At 34.0% G+C, this 22,530-nt stretch overlaps 1 protein-coding gene across 1 annotated transcript in view; it reads right to left on the minus strand.

The window, feature by feature from the left end:
- The window catches only part of zbbx (zinc finger, B-box domain containing), a 57,136-nt gene that overhangs the window by 16,346 nt on the left and 18,260 nt on the right, over positions 1-22,530 (minus strand). Inside the window, exons 7-11 of the mRNA XM_051134800.1 lie at positions 18,746-18,841; positions 12,516-12,704; positions 10,745-10,898; positions 7,373-7,484; positions 2,410-2,513 (exon numbers count right to left, since the gene is read on the minus strand). Coding sequence (XP_050990757.1) covers positions 2,410-2,513; positions 7,373-7,484; positions 10,745-10,898; positions 12,516-12,704; positions 18,746-18,841 — 655 coding nt within the window. The remainder of the gene's footprint in view (positions 1-2,409; positions 2,514-7,372; positions 7,485-10,744; positions 10,899-12,515; positions 12,705-18,745; positions 18,842-22,530) is intronic.

Below are 22,530 nucleotides of genomic sequence, written 5' to 3' on the forward strand. Positions count from 1 at the left end.
TGTCACATTATCACTCATTATAAAATGCTTTTTTTGCAAGGATGTTTTAAATTGATCAGAAGTGATAATAAAGACATTTATAATGTTACAAATAATTTCTATTTCAGATAAATGCTGTTCTTCTAAACTTTCTATTCATAAGAGAAACCTGAAAAAAATTCTACTCAGCTGTTATAATAAAGTAATAATAATAAATGTTTTTCTGAGCAGCAAATCTGAATATTAGAATGATTTTTGTAGGATCACGTGACTGGAGTAATGATGCTAAAAATTCAGTTTTGAATTCATAGAAATAAATCACATTTTAAAATATATTCAAATATAGAACATTTACTTTAAATAGTCAAAATATTTCACAATTTTACTGTTTTTGCTGTACTTTGGATCAAATACATGCAGGCTTGGTGAGCAGAAGAGACTTCAAAAAACATTAAAAATCTTTTGACTGGTAGTGTATATTAAACCGACTAAAAAAGTTGAATTTTATATAACTTCAAAGAGTTGAAATTTCTTACTTGATTAGTTAAAGAAATGTCAAAAACATAAGTTCCCATAACTTACTGATCATATTTTTTTTCAGTGCTGCAGAAAAATGTCACATAACAAAAGTGAAATGCTTTGTGAATGTCGTTTCATGTTTTTAAATGCAGGATGAATAAAGACAAGCTGTCTACAGAGTGAACAGGTAATGACCAACCAGCAGAATCCAAATCAGACGAACCATCAGAAAGACGCCTTTGCATTTGAAAAAGTGACTGAAATGTGTTTTGGGGCGTGAGCATCGTGGAGATGGGCTTTAGAAAAGACACGTCAGGCTCGGGCTGTGCCGACGAAGAGAGACGGCGCTCATCATGGGGCTGTTTGGGAAAAGCTGAAGGTGGTCAGTTTTTTGACAGCTGTGATCAACTGGCCTCCCAGCAGCACCTAGAAACTTCTCTCAATCAGCTGTCGGAGTGCTCTGTCAGACGATCGCCCTCCCTCCAGTGTAATAAGAGCTCTGTGATTACCCTTCAGGGACGCAGTGATGGATCCGAGCTGCCGGCTGTGAGAGGAAAGCTGCCCTCTGCAGTGACTCTTACAGCTCATTTCTCCAACTTTTTGGAGAGAGTGCACTTGTACGGGTCTGTGTGAATCGCAGCATGTACATGACCGGTCACCCACTATTCCTTGTCATCCTTTGTCTAAACCAGGTGCCATGACAAGTTTCCAGTGGCAAAAATATGTATAATAATTATTTTTCAACCATTTTTTAATACATACAGTACAGTTGAAGCCAAAAGTTTACATACACCTTGCAGAATCTGCAAAATGGTAATTATTTTACCAAAATAAGAGATGCATGTTAGTTTTTTATTTAGTACTGACCTGAATAAGATATTTCACATGAAAGATGTTTACATATAGTCCACAAGAGAAAATAATAGTTGAATTTTTAAAAATGACCCTGTTCAAAATTTTACATACACTTAATTCGTAATACACAGCTGTGTCTTTTTTGTGTGATAGTTGTTCATGAGTCCCTTGTTTGTCCTGAACAGTTAAACTGCCTGCTGTTATTTAGAAAAATCCTTCAGGTACCACAAATTATTTGGTTTTTCAGCATTTTTGTGTATTTGAACCCTTTCCAAAAATGACTGTATGATTTTGAGATCCATCTTTTCACACTGAGGACAACTGAGGGACTCATATGCAACTATTTCAGAAGGTTCAAACGCTCAATGATGCTCCAGAAGGAAAAACAATGCATTAAGAGCCGAGGGGTGAAAACTTCTGGAATTTGAAGATCACGGTAAAGTTAACTTATTTTGTCTTCTGGGTAACACGCAAGTATCTTCTGTAGCTTCTGAAAGGCAGTACTAAATGAAAAAAATATGATATTTAGGCAAAATAAGAAAAATGCACACATTTTCATTCTGTTCAAAAGTTTTCACTTCCCAACTCTTAATGCATCGTTTTTCCTTCTGAAGCATCAGTGAGCGTTTGAACCTTCTGTAATAGTTGCATATGAGTCTCTCAGTTGTCCTCAGTGTGAAAAGATGGATCTCAAAATCATACAGTCATTGCTGGAAAGGGTTCAAATACACAAAAATGCTGAAAAACCACAGAATTTGTTGGACCTTAAGGATTTTTCTAAAGAACAGTGGGCAGTTTAACTGTTAAGGACAAACAAGGGACACATGAACAACTATCACTAAACAAAAAAACACAGCTGTGGATCATTCAGGTAAAAACACAGTATTAAGAATCAAGAGTAAGTAAACTTTTGAACAAGGTCATTTTTATAAATTCAACTATTATTTTCTCTTGTAAATGTCCTTTATGTGAAATATCTTATTCAGGTCAGTCCTAAATTGTGTTATATGAATGTCTAAGTTTAATTGCACATGTGTCTGATGAAACAGGTCTCACCTGTCAGTTTTCGGCTCAGTTCATCCATCTCTGCGGGTGGAGGTGTGGGTGGCTCTGGTTGGCTTTGGACGACAGACTGGGGCTGAAATTCTTCAATTTGTCCTCTGAGGGAGAGAAAAAAATAACGGTGTTCCCAGTAAATCACACTCAGAAATTTGAGGATAATTAATCAGGCTCCCTTTCCTCAACGGTGCAACTATAAATAAACAACATTTCAGCACAGCACAGCACTTTAGTAATAGCTTTATCCTCCTCTGAAAAATATTTCCCCAGTAGGAAAAAATAACATTAACCAATAATGTAATTGCCTGACATGTTTCACTTTTTTTTTCTAATCGATTCCTGATGTATAAAATCAAATCCTACATTATTTTAGGGATGTGTGCAACTACACATTTTTCAAAAACAGCTAGTTGGTGGGCTGTCAACTAGTCAATGTTAATGAAGGTCTGTAAAATTAGTTCTCCAAGTTCTCCAAATACAATTTTTTTACCAAAGGTAAATATATTAATATTATATTAATAATAAAATAATTAGCAATATACTGACGCTAAGAACAGCTAAGTGATACCATGATTTATGAATGTGACAAATATGTAATCCCTCTTAATATTTTTCTTGTTTTGTAGTATAAATATCTAAACATCCTTAAAACAATTCGCTTTAAGAAGCAAAATGAGATGTTAGCTCTAAAAGATCTTGAGGTTTATGCTGAAAGCGAGAAAAACCTGTTTGCCATAATTTGTTTATATATTATTACTTTAATATTTATAGCACATACTGATAATAATTATTGTAATAATAATCATGAAAACTAATAAAAGTAATATTTTTAAGAAACTTTTTTGTTCAACAGGGCTAATAATATTAGTAATATTGTAAAAAAAAATTATTGCAATTTAAAAGAACATTTTTATTTCAAAACATTTTAAAATATAATTTATCCCTGTGATGCAAACTGAATTTTCAGCATCATTGCTCCAGTCTTCAGTGTCACATTATCTTTCAAAAAACATTCTAATATGCTGATCTGCTGCTCAAAAACATTATAATCATTATCATTATTAATAACAGCTGTTCTGCTTAATATTTTTGCAGAATCATGATATTTCAAGATTATTTGATGAATAGAAAGTTCAGAAGAATAGCATTTGTTTGAAATACCAATAATTTGTAACATAATAAATGTATTTGATGTCACTTTTGATCAATTTAATAAAAATATTTATTTATTTAAAAAAAATATTACTGGCCCCAAACTTACACTACCAGTCGAAGGTTTTTGAACAGTAAGATTTTTAATATTTTTTAAAGAAAAGTCTCTTCTGCTCACCAAGTCCGCATTTATTTAACCCAAAGTACAGCAAAAACAGTAAAATTTAGAAATATTTTTATTATTTAAAATAACTATTTTCTATTTGAAACTATTTTAAAATGTAATTTATTCCTGTGATTTTAAAACTGAATTTTTAGCATCATTACTCCAGTCACATGATCCTTTAGAAATCATTCTAACAATCTGATTTGCTGCTCAAAAAACACTTATTATTATTATTATGTTGAAAACAGCTGAGTAGATTTTTTTCAGTTTCTTTGATGAATAGAAAGTTCAGAAGAACATAGCATAGTGTAAAATGTTATAAAAGCTTTTTATTTCAGATAAATGCGGATCTTTGGATCTCTCCATTCATCAACAAATCCTGAAAAAATGTACTCAACTGTTTTAAATATTGATAATAATAATAATAATACATGTTTCTTGAACAGCAAATCCGCATATCAGAATGATTTCTGAAGGATCATGTGACTGGAGTAATGATGCTGATAATTTAGCTTTGATCATAGGAATAAATTACATTTTAAAATATACTCAAAAAATATACTATTATTAAATAATAAAAATATTTCACAATATTACTGCTTTTGCTGTATTTGGATCAAATAAATGCAGGCTTGGTGAGCAGAAGAGAATTCTTTAAATAAACATTACAAATCTGACTGGTAGTGTATGTTAACTTATGAAAGTTACATGTAAATGCTATTTCAACATTCTTTCTTCAGTGCATACAAGAAAAGCAACCTCATTTCAATCCAATAACAAATGAAAGAGGCTGAAGGAAGTTGATGACCTAGACTTCCTGTGTGAGAGTAAATCTCAGCTCAGCCAGATTCCCCTGGCCCACAGGTTTAGTCCTTTAAACCTTTTCCTTCCTTTTCCCGGTGATTTACCATACAAACGCATTAGCAGAAAAGCCATCAACCCTCTGTCTTTCCCAAACACAAGTCTCTCTCTTTTATTCGTTGTGCTCTCGCCTCCCTTCCCGAAGCCAACTCTTGCTGCCTCAGCAGGACAACCTGCTTTCCTCATTGTGTATGTGTGTTTGTGAGCGTATGAAGGGATTAGACACCCCTATCACACACTCCATTCCTCCAGAGTGCGAGCTGCAGCCCTGGGCCACGCGTCTGCCCTCCTCCCACAGAACCCAAACACACACGCGCACACGCTGGAAAAATCCAGCTTCCTGTTCCGTGATTCTTCACACACCCGGCCCTCAAAAGAAGGCAATTTGACGGATTCACAATTAGAGACCTTCTTGAATAGCCGACCTAAATACCATCGCTGCCACAGATACCATAACGCTCAAGGAGCCCGAGACGCGGTTCAAAGCGCTTAGGAGGGTTTACAGATTCTGTGTTTGTGTGTTTTGCTCGCTTTTGTCAGGCTTTTTCATTTCGTAGGCGAGCATCGCAATCTTTTGGGTGGCAGAACAAACGTTTCAATGGCTCTGTTTCAAACCTATGCTGCCTACATAGGTAGCTGTCTTCAAAGGCAGCACCCTACAACTACAACAGAACCTTCTTAATGACTGATATAGAATTACTATTACAGTCTTTATTAACACTTTAAAGTAGATTTATTTATATATCTACATTTTTTATTTTAATTTTAGCTATTTTTAATGTGCTTTTGACATTTTTATTAGTTTTTATTTTTTAGGTTTATTTTAAAAAATGTTTTTATTTCAGTCATATTTTAGTCATTTTAGTACTTTCATTCATTTCACCATTTTACATTATTAAAGTTTTCCATCTAATTTTTGTATTTTATTTATTTTCGCTTAATTTAAATGTTTCAATTATGCATCAATTACGTTTCTCTCATTTCATAAATTCTGAGTAATTTTTTTATTGAGCTTATCGCAGTGCAATCTGGGATCGCATTCTCTAAAAGAGTAAATCAGTGTCCGCCCACTTTTTCCTGTGCCATCGTTTCCGTAAATACTTTTTCATTAATTTTTCCCATTTCAAAAATTTCTTTATTAAAGCATTAAAGCCATGAACCAAAAACTACCAGCTATGAGGTGAATCACCACATAAAAAAAAAAAAGAAAACTGTACAAAAAAGTTACAAGACTCTGTACTAAACAGCTTTAGTGAGGGGGAAAAACTACTTGTATGAAACATAATAGAATTAAAAACAACAGTAAAATATAAAACTATTTATATAACGTTGTAGAAACTTAAGTTTACTGCAAAATTTACATATACAGTTAAAGTCAAAAGTTTACATACACCTTGCAGAATCTACAAAATGTTAATTATTTTACCAAAATAAGAGGGATAATACAAGATATTTCTTTCACCCCCCCGGCTCTTAATGCATCATGTTTCCTTCTGTAGCTTTTCCTTCAAGCATCAGTGAGCGTTTGAACCTTCTGTAATAGTTGCATATGAGTCCCTCAGTTGTCCTCAGTGTGAATAAATTGATCTCAAAATCATAAAGTCATTGTTGGAAAGGGTTCAAATACACAAAAATGCTGAAAAAACAAAGACTTTGTGGGACCTGAAGGATTTTTCTAAAAAACAGCGGGCAGTTTAACTGTTCAGGACAAACAAGGGACTCATAGACACAACTATCACTAAACAAAAAAAACACAGCTGTGGATCATTCAGGTAACAGCACAGTGTTAAGAATGAAGTGCATGTAAACTTTTGAACAGGGCCATTTTTATAAATTCAACTATTATTTTCTCTTGTGACTATATATGTAAATCTATTTTATGTGAAATATCTTATTCAGGTCAGTACTAAATAAAAAATAACATGCATTTTGTATGATCCCTCTTATTTTGGTAAAATAATTAACATTTTGCAGATTCTGCGAGGTGTACGTAAACTTGACTTCAACTGTACATACAAATATTTAAGTATTTTGAGAGTGTAAACAGACCGACTCAATTGCATAATTTACAGTGCTTCATAGGAGTGGGCGGAGCTAAACAGAGTTGATGGGTGGAATTTTCTGTAAAGCATCATGGGTAATGTAGTTTTTCACCAAAATGCCACTGTTAAACACGATTATTTTAAAATAAGTTTAACAGACCATCGATTAACAACCTCAGAGCTCACAGCAGGTCTGTTTTTAAAGATTTATAAGTTATCATTACAAATCAATGGAGTTTTTACTTCTGTGATTAAAAAGTATATACATTTCCATTTTTAATCAATCTTTTCACTTGATATGACCCTTATTTCTCGGCTCTGATCGTGTAGAGCCCTTTGAAGCTGCATTGAAACTGCAATTTGGACCTTCAACCCGTTGGTCCCCATTGAAGTCCATTATATGGAGAAAAATCCTGGAATGTCTCAAAAACGTTAATTGTTTTTCAACTGAGGAAAAAAAAAAAAAGGAACATCTTTGATGACGTGGTGGTGAGTAAATTATCAGGAATTTTTTACATGTGCCGGTGTTTGTTTAAGAAAGATTTCACAAAGTTAAAGCAACACCACAAAACTGCTTTGGGGCTGATTAGCTCAATAAATTTAAGTGACTAGCAACCATAAGTCATTAATTGATCTTAAATGGACCTTAATTGGGGCCTGGGAAGGTAAATGAAGCTTGTAATGCTCTTATTCAATGTGTGTCTGTGCGGTTATAAAGTGTGAGGTGTCAAGCGTTAACCTGCGGTGCTTTTTCAGGAGGAGTTTCTCCATGTAGCTCAAAGTGTCCTCCTTGAACTCCACATAAATTATCTGCTGGGATCCTTTCTCGGTTTGTGTTTCCATCACCGACACTAGAGAGAAAACGACACCAATCAGGTCTTAAGTCCAAACGGTGTGTGTACAGAATGGGCAAATAACCATATTTACCTTAAGGTGTATGCAGCAGTTGATCAGACATTTATAACCTGATTTCTTATTAGCTTCAAGCTAACCACTAAAGAATTCATATTTAACTCATACTCATGAGACTAAATGAAAGAAATAAGCTGTCTGCTGCACAATTCAAGCAGTACTACAGACATAATTTCGTCTTTGTTTTGAGAGTTATTTTGCTGTATTGTGAGAATATAAAGGGCGGTTAGACTTCAGTGCATTTGAAACCCCCTTAACACAGCAGTCATTATCACAGTGAGCACAAGCCAAGCAGCACTGCAGCGGGCGAGACTCCTGCTAGCCAAGTACAGAAAGAGAAGGGAGGGAGAGAGAAGAACAAACACAAGGAGTCTGACACATGATAAGGACTAACTTTAGTTTGCTGCAAGGTGATCTGACCATTCCGTTTCATGCAGTGTAAGAACATCTGTCCTATTTTGCTTTAAACCCCCAAAATATGTTTGGAATAACAGGCCAGCATACTATCTTCCTATAGCTGCAGTATATATGAAGAGTTCAGATGCAAAACCAGCTAAAAGCCATCTCGGGTCAAAAATTAGATAATGACACTGAGTGAATGCTCCTGACACATAGTATACGTCCATCAAATACTTTTACTTGAAAGTCGCTAAATTCCAGCCTCAGCCCAATCAGAAGTACCAGTACTTACATAGAAACCTATACAAAGTAGCCAGAAAGAAATGCTAATTTTAAAGAAATAGGTCAGATGGATTTAGGGGCTTTTGCATCTGAACTCTTCATATGTAGAATGTGAATGAATGCATGAAGTCCCATATGAACTATAATATAATAAAATATAATATAATACAATACAATGTCAATGGGAAGACTAATTTTAAAAAAAGTAACAGCTCTGACACTTAGATATAACCAGTTTGTTACATCAGAATAAGACTTAATATGGCATAAAAACATGATCTGTGGGAGTTTTTAGTGAGTAATCAGCTTGGTGAAATTTAAGGTAAATCTCCATGTCTGTGACCAATATTTACAGAGCTCTAATGACTGATGATCTGAAAAACTCAAAAATAGGTAAAAGTTAAGTGTTAAAAGGAATAGCTGAACATAGGTTTACAAATAAAATATGTGACCCTGGAACACAAAACAGTCTTAAGTAGCACGAGTATATTTTTGGCAATGGCTAACAAACCGTATTGGTCAAAATGATAAATTTTTCTTTTATGCCAAATATTATTAGGATATTAAGTAAAGATCATGTTCCATGAGGATATTTTGTAAATTGCTACTGTAAATATATCAAAACTTAATTTTTGATTAGTAATATGCATTGCTAAGAACTTAATTTGGACAACATTAAAGGTGATTTCTCACTATTTTGATTTTCTTGTACCCTCAGATTCCATATTTTCAAATGGTTGTATCTCGGCCAAATATGGTCCTATCCTAACAAACCATACATCAATGGAAAGCTTATTTATTTAATTAAAAAAAAGAAGAAAAACCCTTATGGCTGATTTTGTGGTCACATATATTGTTTAAATGTTACTGTCTTGAGCTATTATTTTGGAATAAATGTACAATGCTTAAAAACACTAACTTGATAAGATTCATACTTGGCTTTAATAAATAGAATATTGATTACATTGTTAATGTAAAAATATAAAATGGAAGAGTTTTTCTGATCTAGTAATGTATATAAAAGTAATATATTTAAAATGCATTTATTTTATACTAGATATAGTTTAAGTCTACTAACATATTTACTGACATATCACTCAAGACTTACTGATTGTAAGTCTAAAATGTATTTTAAATGTATTTTAGTATATTTATTTTTCACTAGGGTAGCTAAATGTTAAAAACATTGTGGTGCTTTTTTTGTGCAAACAAATGAATAGATTAAAATTTCAAACAAAGTGGTATTTAAATAAAATAAATATACTCTTATACTCTAATACACACACACACACACTTGCACACATTGATCTTTATTTATAAATGTGTAATGCATGTAAATGCAAATTATTATTTCAGATGAAAAGGGGGGAAAAAAATGAAACAGACCATTTTTGCTTAAATGCAATTATTTGTTTCAATGCTCTTTTTTTTTTTTCATAAACAATTGGGGCAGGGAATAACAAATGAATAAACCAATAAATATATATACAATCAAGTTTCATTTAACACCCTGTCTACACTGAATGTGACATGTGCGTCATGATGCATCACAATAAATTGCCCCTATTGACATGCTGCAGAGACACTCAAGTCACTTTATTCCCCGTCTGTATGAAATAAAATGATTTTGATTACAAATTTCATGATAGCTACGAATTTGATTAATTCTGACGTTACATCAAAGCCAGCTCATGACATTTCTTGTCTCTGGTTTATTAATTTAAATAACATTTCACTTCTGATCATAAGTGCATGCAGTTGTAGCAGTACTATATCCTTAAAATAAAAATTAAACAATGCATTTGTATTTAAATAAAGTAGGATATTAAGTTACTCATCCACTTTAGCTTTTATAAAGTCTAGCATCTAAGAACTTTATTTTTTGCCACTAATTAACTGCAAGTGAGATCAACGTGATGAGGTTGTGACATTCATCACGGCATAAAGTACACCAAATTATATACTATTCCTAAACCATGGTAAGTTTAGAATTAACAGTATGCACTAGGCTAGTATTTGATTTCCAATAGAGCACAGTGATTCTCTTAAAGAAGATCCTGAAGTCAAGTGCATGGAAACTTCACGTCTGCTCTCATTTAGCAAACAAATATCCCGCTGTTCTTGACTAATATCCCTAGCAGATTGAATTTCTTGTGACCTGGCATCATCATTCAAGTTTCTGAGAACGGTTTCTCAAACTCATTGAGTCATATGTTGTCAAATCACGGAGGCATTTCTGCAAACCACACGCGTGTAGTCAACGAGCACATGTTTGTCATGCATATATGTAGTTACCTGGCAACCAATCAGCGGCCCTGTCACACTCATGGCGTATGTTATTTCAGTCAATGCCACACATGAGTGTGCTTTATGAGAGACTGTTTGTGTGTTCTGACAGCCTGCCAGAGAATGTACGTGGCAGCTCACACGAACCTGACAGCATGTCACTTTATTACCGCGGTTTGACTGTAGCACATCCACACGCACTCTGATGCATGTGTATGTGTGTGTGTGTTACCTGGTCTCTGTCCTCTCTCTCTCCACTCTTTCAGAGCCTCCTGGAAGGACCTGGCTGACTCCTCTTCATCAAAGCCTCCCCTCAGCAGAGAGCTGTCCTCTTCCTCACCAGCCTCCTCATCCTCCACGTCAACACCGTCATTCACGAACAACACCTGAGGCGAGACACAGAGAACACAATGAGAGTGACAGAGCGAGTGAGAGAAGGAGAGGAAATTAAATGGAGCACATGGCCAAGTTTCCACACCGTACAGAAAGTTGAGAGCAGTTTCGTGTTCAAATGTCGACTGACTTCCTGCCAACAAGAACTTACAAATAAAACTGAGTCTACCCAGAAATAGTATGAGAAAGAGACAGGCAACTAGGTGGGAGATATCAATCAGCCATAAAGCTGGCTAGAAATGTTTATTTAACAGGTTTATGAGGTGACAGATGTGCAATAAAACTACATTTCCCATAATTCTCTGTGGAAACACAAGAAGGATAAAATGCATTGATAAAACATCAGTCAGACAACTAATGCACATCCTTTGCTCTTCATTTTGTTTGTTTAAAAGTTTGGGCTTAGTACGTTTTTTTTTTTTCTTAAATAATGTAACACTTTTATTCATCAAGGACGCATTAAATTGATTAAAAGTGGCAATAAATACATTTATAATGTTGCAAAGATCTATATTTCAAAAAAAAAATGCAGTTCTTTTAAAAAGTCCCGAAAAGAAACAGCACAATGTCATTATTTTTTAACATAATAATAATTGCAAATGTTTCTTAAGTAGCAAATCAGCATATTAGAATGATTTATGAAGGATCTTGTGACACTGAAGACTGAAGTAATGATGCTGAAAATTCAGCTTTGCATTACGGGAATAAATTACACTTCAGTTCAATAAATTTTGAATGATATTTTACAATATGGTAACATTTTACTTAAAGTCTTCATATATAATGCATCATAAAAGTATTTTTAATGCATTAATTATGGCTTGTAATGCACCTTATAATGCACTGTATGTTCATCTATCTATTCATTGTTACAGGAGAAAAGTCATGCATTAAAACACATTACAAACAAACAATTTCAGATGTACCAAAACTGCAAATATAATGTATTTTAACTTTGGTTACAATTATTTATGAAAATATACTGTATAACACAATACATTATGTACATCATGAATACCTTTATAAAGCATTACACATAAAGGCATCAATTAAAGTTTTACCACTGTTTTACTGTATTTTTGAGCAAATAAATTTACCTTTAGTCAGTAAATGCATGCTAGGTTATATATATTAGGGTATGTCAAAAAACTCTGATCGTATTTTCTCCCTCAACTTCAAAAATTTCAAAATCATCCTACATCGCTGCAGAAGTACCGACCCAGTCTTTGCAAAGTGAATATGCAAAGAAGATCAAACATTCTTAACAAAAAAGGTAAAACAGTGATATAGGACAATTTTGAAGTTGAGAGAGAACATGAGATGGTAGTTTTTCGACATACCCTAACTGTCATGAACCGGGAAAAAAACAGAGCTCAGGCAGAGCAAGACAAGACGAGTGTTTGACATTAAAATGCATTAATGCATTAATAATGTCTTGCAATGCACCTTATAATGCACAAACCACCCGTTTCAGATGCAACAATATGCATACATAATATTATATAATGCATAACACATTTCTATCCAGATTTGACCTGAAGAATTTAAATGTATGGTATGTCTTTAAATGTAGGACTTTTATGTACCACCCAAAACAATCAGTGGCTCACCTGTGTGTGTTGTATTTTGTTATCAGACATTAGCTGAAGGTTCCCAGCAGCTGATCCTTTCTCTGTGGCTTCAGTTTCATCAGCAGATTTGTGGGATGCACCTTGTGCATGTTGACTCTCCTCACAGCTTACCTGCTGCTGGAGGCGGCCCAACACATCCCGAGTGCTGACAGGGGTCTGGAGCTCTGCCTGGAGGACGAAGCATAGATTTCAATCAGACCTTTAATTCAAAGTGCACAAATGCATCCTGTTAATGATTTGGCTAATGTACTGATGCAACCGAATGAATGCACACTCTCTATAGGTAAAGCCTTCATCCAAATCATTTAATAGATGTCCTGTGTTCAACACAAGCTTTATGGACAGCATCTGTGGCACACTGTCGGTTCCAATGAAAAATTCATCTGCCAGTTCGTAGAAACAAGAAGCAATCGTTTAAACGGTAATGCACTGACAATGGAAGTCTACAGGGCAGCAGAGTAAAAAACTAGGGATGTGACGACATTATTAATATGGTGATATTGCAATTGCAAAATTGTCTTGATATTATCACGGTCACATGACGATATGAATCAATAGGTCTTTCAGGCAAAAAGTGTAGTTTATAAAATATATTTAAACTTCCTAACATGAAAAGTCTTTAAAATTTTGTTTTGGGCCATTATGCTTTGGCACAGTATCTGTCAAACGAACTAAACCCAAAAGCACAATATGGCTTACTCCCTTCATCAAGTCTGTTTGTTTTCCATGCTTTAGTACGGCTCAGTTCACAGTGAATAAATGCAGTAAACTCGTTTATTGCATGTACTGAGTTTAGTGTGTGTTTGGGAATGCAATGGCCACCAGTTCTGCTTTATTTTCATGGCAGATGATTACAGCATTTCACTATATTTGTAGTGATGCGTGTTTTTGTAAGCCTGTTTTTATTGAAGCTGGAGTTTTTCTTCAAAATAAAAGCTCTACTGCCAAAATAAAAAAAAAGAAATTAAGAAAAATAAAAGACTGAGACAGTATATCACAAACAAAAAGGAGGTTAAGTTCCCTTTAAAGTCAGTTCACTGACTTTTTTCTAACTTTTTCTGAAGTTTTCTTAGTTAAGAACATGGGTTGGAGCTCTTAATTTTGAAATGCACAAATTTTAATTTTTTTTCCAATTCATTTATTTTATTTTTTAAATATCGCAATAAATATTGTATCGTTGACTTCATATTGCGATATTATCCTATCGTGAGATTTTGATATAGTTACATCCCTAGTTAAAACTAAAATTGTAATAAATTAAATAAATTAAAATAAAATAAATAGGTCATTTTTATTTAGTTTAACATAATAATATAATATACTAAGACAACTGAAACTGAAATAAAAATGTATAAAAAAAATTATACAAACATTTAAAAAATAATAAAAATGACAAAACCACAACAAAATGGCTAAAATGAAAATTGGAAATACAGAACTAAAAAATATTTAAAAATATATAATAGTATACTAAAATGACATTGAAATAATACTATGGGGCAGGACAAAAATTTCAGGATATATATTTTGGAATTTTGAAGTGGAAAAACTGAAATAGTATTTTCTTGTATAACATATTCCAATAATATTTATCAGACCAAGTCTGCATCTCATTGCTAGCTTTACTTGATCTTAGTGTTACATTCGACACTACAGATCATGACATACTCATTGATCGATTACAAAATTATACGGGTATTTAAGGGCAGGCTTTAAGATAGTTTAGATCCTACCTGTCTGATTGTTATCACTTTGTTTATTTAAACAGGGAATCGTTTTAATTAATGCCAGTAAAGTATGGTGTGCCGCAAGGCTCTGTCTTGGGCCCTCTGCTGTTTTCAATATACACTACCATTCAAAAGTTTGCGGTCCGTAAGACTTGTAATAGTCTTTAAAGAAGTCTCTTATGCTCATCAAGGCTGCATTTATTTGATTAAAAATATGAAAAAAAAACAGTAATATTGCAAAATGTTTTTACAATATAAAATAATGAAATTTTGTAATGAAATTTTAATGAATTTTGGAACCTGTGATTTTTTTTTAAGGATTCTTTCATGAATAACAAGTTTAAAAAGTACAGTGTTTATTCAAAATATAAATATTTTATAACAATGTAAATTATTTATTATTAACTTTTAATAAACTTTTAATTATTAACTTAATACATCCTTGGTGAATAAAAGTATTAATTTCTTTAAAAAAAAAAAAAGAAAAAGAAACATTAAAAATGTACTGACTCCAAACTTTTGAACGGTAGTGTACATGTTGCCCCTTGGTAATATTATTAGAAAATACGGGATTAGTTTCCATTGTTATGCTGGTGATACTCAGCTGATAAAGCTGCTCTGCAACTCATACAAACGTGAATTGAATTGAACATTTGTTTTACTTACAACATTGAAAAAAAAAAAATCTGTTCACTTTTCATTTTGAAACAGATAGTGAAACCTAAAACCCAGAAAATCCAATATTTACGTGTAGCTTGATATGGTTTCTTTCATTTTATTACATTCACACCAGGTAATTGCTCTTTTTATTACGGATTACTGCAAACATTATCAAATCTCTGCGTAAAAAGTGCAAATGAATAATAGCCATAAAGAAAAGCTTGATTAAATCACATAATTCACCCAATAACCGGTAGCCAGACGACTAATTCCTCTTTATGACATTACGTCCTTAAGATAACATTGTTAGTGGCCATTATGGTGGTCTGGGCTGCTGAATAACGTTTTCTCTTACCTCACCAGATAAGACCTTGACTGTCTCGTGAATACATTTTTATTATGCACTCAAACTACAGTAAACATTACCAAATGAATTAGTTTATCTCTGCACATCGATTTGCAGACAATAGACAGCAATAGGAAACTATTAAAGGCAGAAGAAATGCTTGCAATTTGAAAACGGAGATAAAAGAGAATGAATCAAAAGCAAATGGGGAAATGCTTCTTTATCAAAGACAGACGAAGACAAACCAAGATTGCAAAGAACAAACCCGGGGACAAAAAAATTAATATTTGTTCCCTTTTTCCCCCCACGGACACAAATTAAACAGGATTAGGATGCATAAAGCTGTGTCAGAGATGAGTGTAGTTAAATACAATTCTCAGTTTCTTGCCAAAACTGCGCACTTCCTTCAAGCAGAGTGCAAAGTTGTGACTGCTCTCGCATTCTTTGATTTTCTCTCTGTTTTACTTAGTGCACCTTCTTAGGCAGCATTTTAAGACATCATAATCAATCACTTAATGAGAAGATTAATTCAAAAACACTTCTTGTTTTGGCCACACTAGGTAATAGTATATAGAGTAAATACTACTAAAATAACACAGCAGACAGTGAGGAAGCCCACTAGGTTCATGAACAGAGCTTATGGGTTTTTCTGCTTCTTCTCCATCTGGACTGGTTTGCTTGTGTTTGTGTAACTACTTTAGCATACTTTCAGCATGCGGCAGTGTCGTGCAGATAGAGAAGTTTGGTGGTGCACATGTGCTGCCTAATGCTGCATGGACAGGCTGTAAACATGAGGACAGATGTGAAGGGCTTATGTGGGTCGCTCAAGGTCATTTTCTCCCCGGAAGACCCAGCGTCCACACCGTGCCAGCATACCTGTAGTATGCAATAATTGGAGCACCTCAAGTGCTACGATCAACACTGACACACACATGATGATGCCTAAACATATTTGTATGCCTGTGTGGAGTGCCTTGGGTCATAGGGGTCAGGGGGTCATGGTGAAGTATGCTCCTTGTACGCCCTGGGGTCAGTGCTTAGCTTGCGATGGAGACCATAATGAGCTGATTTCTCCCAGTTGACTCAACGCAGTCTGCATGACCCTGAGGGTCAAGTTAAAATGTGGCTTAAATGATTAAAACTGGATCTTACTGTATAAACGCATAACTAAATGTCAGAAACTTTTAAAATATTTTTGGAAAAAGCCTTTTTTCCTCACCAAGGTTGCATTTATTTGATCAGAAATACAGTAAAAACAGGAATATTGTGATATATTATTAGAATTTAAAATAACTGTTTTCTGTTGTGATATATTTTAAAATATAATTTATTCCTGTAATCTAAAGCTGAATTTTCAGCAGTCTTCACTGTCACATCATCCTTCAGAAAACATTGTAATGTGCTAATTTGCTGTTTAATGTTTTAATATTCAAAAAAATTGAAGGTCAGTAATGGTGCAGTGAATTGATCAAAAGTGACATTAAAGACATTTATCATGTTGTGTTTCATATTTTGATCAAATAAATGCAGCTTTGATGAGCATACTAGAGAGTTCAAAAACACTAAAAAAAAAAAAACCTTAATGATACCAAACTTTTGACCGGTACTGTTTATGCTTTTCTTTTCTTAGAAGAAATGTACTAATTACGGATGTACATAGTTCGGTACACTGAAGGTAGAGTAATTAGTGTCAACCTTCATTTCCTTACCAATCAAGTCACTGTAGTTCAGAGTGATACTATAATAGTAAAATCACATGAAGCTAAAAGGTAATTTAATGAGCAGTTATTTTTACGTACCTAGCTAATTTAATGGGAACAGAAAGAAATGAAGAAAACAGAAAAATATTATGCTGCTTATTTGTATTATTGGCTAAGGCAAGCATGTATTAAATCAAAAATCCCTTTTAAAAAGCAGTAACCCGTCTTGAACATGAATGAAACCTCTAATCATGTTGCTTTTTGAGAAGAGGGGTTCAGGTACTTCTCTAAGTGGTCAGACTTGCTTGCAGAGAATATATATATAGTACATAGAATAGTACATAGATATGTAGGTCAATTTTTTTCACTTAGACTAGTAAGCAGCAACCCAGAACATCCTACTAACCGCATACAAACACCCTAGCAACCACTAGTTATGAAATCACCTAGCAACACCCTTGCATCTGCAAACAAAACACTATAAACCACTTACGCTAAGTGTCATAGTGGAAACAAATTTTTTTTCAGAACAATATTAGTTAAACACTTAACTAGCATTCTTAGTCAACCAACTTAGCAAAACATCCTTGGTAAACCAGCTTCAAATTCACACTATCCATCTATCCGTTCTCTAAACTCTCTTTTGAATTTTGAATTTGAAATCTGAAATTGAATTTTGGCTTTTGAATTTGGATTTTGAAATTTGAATTTGAATTCATTTGAATTTGAATTCATTTGAATTTGAATTTGGATTTTGAAATTTGAATTTGAATCTAGAATTCGAATTTGGAATTTGAATGTGAATTTGATTTAGAATTGTAAATTGGAAATTTGATGACAGGAATGACACGAAGAGGAATTTACAGATTGTCCATAAATCTATGTCTGTTAGGCATAATGAAACCTTCTAGACTTTTTAAACTTTTTTTTTTCTTCCCAAAGAGCCAATCAAGTGTAGGTTTAAAATTTATTTTAGACTTTTAATTTAATTTAATTTATTTATTTATTTTTGTTAAAAATACTTTATTTCTCAAACCAACCTTAAAGTTTGTCTTGACAAACATTTTTGTCTAGTTTAATGTGTTACTTTTAATTTCTCTTGTGAAATTTACTTGCTATTTCAAAATTAAATTTAAAGTTTTTTTTTTTCATTGTAGTTCCTGTTTTTCCACCTCAATTCAACTAAATTCACTGCAACTGAACTGGAATTTAAAAAACATTCTCAATTTAACTCCTAATGACACATACTTTACCTACAGTTCACTAGTTAGTTCAGAATCAGTCCAATGAAAATTCCTGCAGCTCTGTGTTGGTGGCTCAGCAGGGAATGTGAATGCAAAGACTGAAGAAACACTAAGCTCTGTGCGTCTTTTGCTAACAGGACTGTAATAGTCCCAACAGAACCCCCTCCTCGGGCACTGATGGTCTGATCCGGTACGATGACGGATGTATTGACCATTTCATAAAGGCTTCAATCAAACACCTCACCACGAGGCCGCTCAAGCCACTAAAACAAACTCCAGCGGACGAGAGCGAGACATCAGCTGTGTGTGTTTGTGTGGCTGCTCTCTAACCTGGGAACAGGTGTGTGTAATCAGAGTTGGGTTAGAGTGAGCAGATTGTCCACTAATGGTGACCAGCGTTCTGCGTTTCTGAGAAAACGACACGGAGGAGGAAAACTGAATCTGGAGGTTTGCGCCTGGCGCTGCTGTGGGCGCGTGTAGGTGTGTGTGTGTTTGTGTGGGATGGATGGAGGTTGTCAGAACACCTCCTCACCTGTACGGGAACCATGTGATGGCGCTTCAGTGCCCCCTTCTGGTGGAATCTGACGAAGCAGCCCACGCAATAATCCTCTCCGCATTCCGCACACATCTGAAACAGATCAAAAACAATTAAATAAACGCAGGGTGCGTACAGCAAGGTATACCCACCCCAAAAACTTTAATATCAGCAATGTATATTTAAATATCTTGCACTTTTTGCTCAACACGATACATATTAAAATGGAGAAAAGGGAGTTGCATGTATCTTAAGGGAGCTCATTATTTTGTTACCGATTGTAAATGAGTACGGACGGCGCGTTTGATGGACAGACGGGTGGAAAGACAGACGGCATAGCAGCACAGGAATTTAAAAGAAGGTCTATCAAACACGCAGCTGAAGAGCCACTTGTAAATGAATCCAGCCTGCTGTCTTGATTAATTCGGTCTGAACGTCTGCATGTCTTCTCTGTATGATGATGCAGCACTTCAGCTCGAGAGATGCATGATGCTTGAAAGAGTTTGAATTTCTTAGGACAGACTTTGGATATGTTTGGAATAATATTTCTGCAGTCTAAATGAACGTACTTGCACAGTAGGTGGATGTTTGCACTGAATATCCACTTAACCGATGACATTTGCCAAAATGCGGATGCAAAGCACACTGCATGAAATTCTGTATCCCACAATGCAGTGTGCTCTACTTGACCTTCTTTTAGCAGCATGACAAATGAAACAGAGGCCTCCTTTTACACTTAAGACTTATTTTCCACAAAATTAAACAACAACAACGCAGAATGCTATAGTCAGTGTTGTCATTGTTAACCAAAACTTGAACTGAAATGAAATAAAATATAAATATTTGATGAAAGCCTTGAACATTAAAACTTTTCCTCGCAACTAACTGAAATAAAATAGGTTTAAGTAATAAAACTTAAATGTAAAAAAATTAGTGCTGGGCAACGATTAATCGCGATTAATCGCATCCAAAATAAAACTTTTTGTTTATATAATATATGTATGTGTACTGTGTATACTTATTATGTATGTGTAAACATACACACATGCATATATATATTTAAGAAAAACATGTTATGTTTATATATTAAATACATTTATATATAATATAAATATACACATGCAAATAAATGTAAATATCTAAAAAATATATACTGTATCTGTGTGTCTTTATATATACATAATAACTATACACAGTACACACACATATATTATATAAACAAAAAAATTATTTTGAATGCGATTAATCGCGATTAATCGTTTGAAGAGCACTAAAAAAAATTAATTAAAGCTAAATAGAAATGTATAAAAATAAAGACAAATGACCGAAGCATATATAACTAAAAATTGCTACTAAAACTTAAAAAACAAAAATATTGTTTCGACTAAAACTAAAAAAAAATAAAATAAAATAAAATAAAAAGAACTGTGTGCATAAAAATTATTACTAAAATTAAAATGAAAATACAAAAATGAAAGCTCATCCAAAATATTACTTTAATAGTATATAAAAGACTACTAAAATAACACTAACTACAGTCTGAAATAGTTTAGCAACTTAAAATAAAGCAATATTTCGACGAGATAAGGATGAGTAGTACTGGATTCTATTCTGAGTTTAAGAAAGACTTTAGATAAAGTAGTAAACACCAACTCATTGAAATGAGTGGAAGTGTGCACACTTTGCAATGTCTGTTTAAATTTTATTACTTCAAAGCCGAAGATCTGCATCTTCGTACTGTATATACCAGACATTTACAGATAATTTCACAAAGCTTAATATAAAGTTCTGCTTGTGAATATCTGGTTTTGAGTTTACTTTCAAATAACTACTGGCACAAGCCAGAGAAACTGGAGATATCAGACATTTCTGTGTACAATATGCATTTGATTTAAAATCATGATGTCTGAAAAGTATATTTCACATGTTGAAAAATTAAGTAGGCAGGCAGTATCTAGTGTACACTAGTCATTTTGCAGTAAACAGTATAGTACATTTTATTCCGTACAAAACAACAGCTTTCAGCTCAACTTTAGCTCCTGTGGGTTCCTCAAGGGTTGTGTGAGTGAGCACCGAGTAACCCCTTTAGGAAGCCTTGGCTCTACACATCCATAAATACATCGAGACACACACACACTGAAAATTCGCTTTAACACACTTGCTGTCTTCGACAGCCAAATGCCTGTGTGCAAATTCCACAGGTACATTTCCCCTCGAGACTATCTGTCTCAGAGCACTCGAGTCCCCTTCACACACTCACTCACACTCGAGCAATGCATGAAAGTCCCAAATCTCCCAAGGGTGACAGGGTCCCCTTTAATACGGCCACACAAACACGCACACACACACAGAGTGAATAAAGAAAAGGGTAAATACAGTGCTGCTCTGTGAATCTACAGCTGTGCCCATTACCGGCTCCTTTAATGGCCACATAAAAAAGGTCTCATTTCAGCACGACACCGCGGAAATAAATCACAGCAGCGGCATTCTCCCCAAACTGACTACAGAATCTGCACTTCATGTCTTCTTTGCTGAAAAATCCTGTCGTTTGAGTAGGAATATATTTGCAGCACTGTATTTAGCAGCAGTTCAGTCTACTGCTGCCAAAGTAAAAAGTGCAATCTTACTTTCAGGAGCTAAGGGAGCTCTTTTATTCGAACTGATGGAGGATAACAAACCCTTGTGTCATGCACTTTAGTCTTGAAGAGCCAGACTTTAACCATCGGTATGAAGCCTGGTTCACACTGTAGCTTAGTCTGCTTAACTGCGATGTCTAGGGATGGGTTTATCTGAAGTTCATGGTATAACTATAATAGTGTGGGGAAAAAAATAAAAAATTAAGCAGCATGGCAGTTTTCATGAAGAGTTGTACAAAAAGCATCTGTGCAGAAATGATCATTTCACAGAAAAAACAATGGAATATACTGTTTCTCAAGCATATCTTGTTTACTTGCTACAAAGTTGCACAAAGAAAACTACTGCATGTCTTATATTTTTTGAAAACCTCCTAACCCTAAGTATTCAAATCTAGCGCATAACTCATTCTTAACTTTTAATTAAGCACATATCAAATAGTGGGAAACAAACACAAACAGTGCATGAAAGTCTCTGCCCTACATAATTCACACAGATGGAGGTCGACTTCATTTGTTCTCTAAAGTAGAATCACCCCGAACTTTGCAAACTTAAAAAAGAAAAGTTTTGGGGTCTGCAACATGTTTTTGGAAAGCAATTACTGCTTTTATTCAGCAAGGATGCATAAATTGATCAAAAGTAACAGTACATTTACATTGTTACAAAAAATCTATTTTAAATAAATGCAGTTCTTTTGAACTTTCTATTCATCAAAGAAACCTGAAAAATGTTCAAAGTTTCAACAAAAAAAATTAAACAGCATAGCTGTTTTCAACATTGACAATAAGACAGTTTCTTGAGCACCAGATTGGCATATTAGAATGATTTCTGAAGGATCGTGACATTGAAAACTGAAGTAATGAAGCTAAAAATTCAGCTTTGTGTCACAGGAATACATTTCATGTTAAAATGCGTGCAATTAAAAACACTGTAATTTTAAACTGTACTAATATTTCATAATACGACTGTTTTACTGTATTTTGATCAAATAAATGCAACCTTGATGAGTTTCAAACACACTGAGTTGTACAAAAAGTATCTGTGCAGAAATAATAATTTCACAGAAAAAAGGAATGTACTGTTTCTCAAGGATATCTTGTTTACTTGCTCAAAGAAAACTACTGCATGTCTTTTAAAGTAGAATGACC

This window comes from Labeo rohita, chromosome 18 (genome assembly GCF_022985175.1).
Source record: "Labeo rohita strain BAU-BD-2019 chromosome 18, IGBB_LRoh.1.0, whole genome shotgun sequence".
NCBI lineage: Eukaryota > Metazoa > Chordata > Actinopteri > Cypriniformes > Cyprinidae > Labeo > Labeo rohita.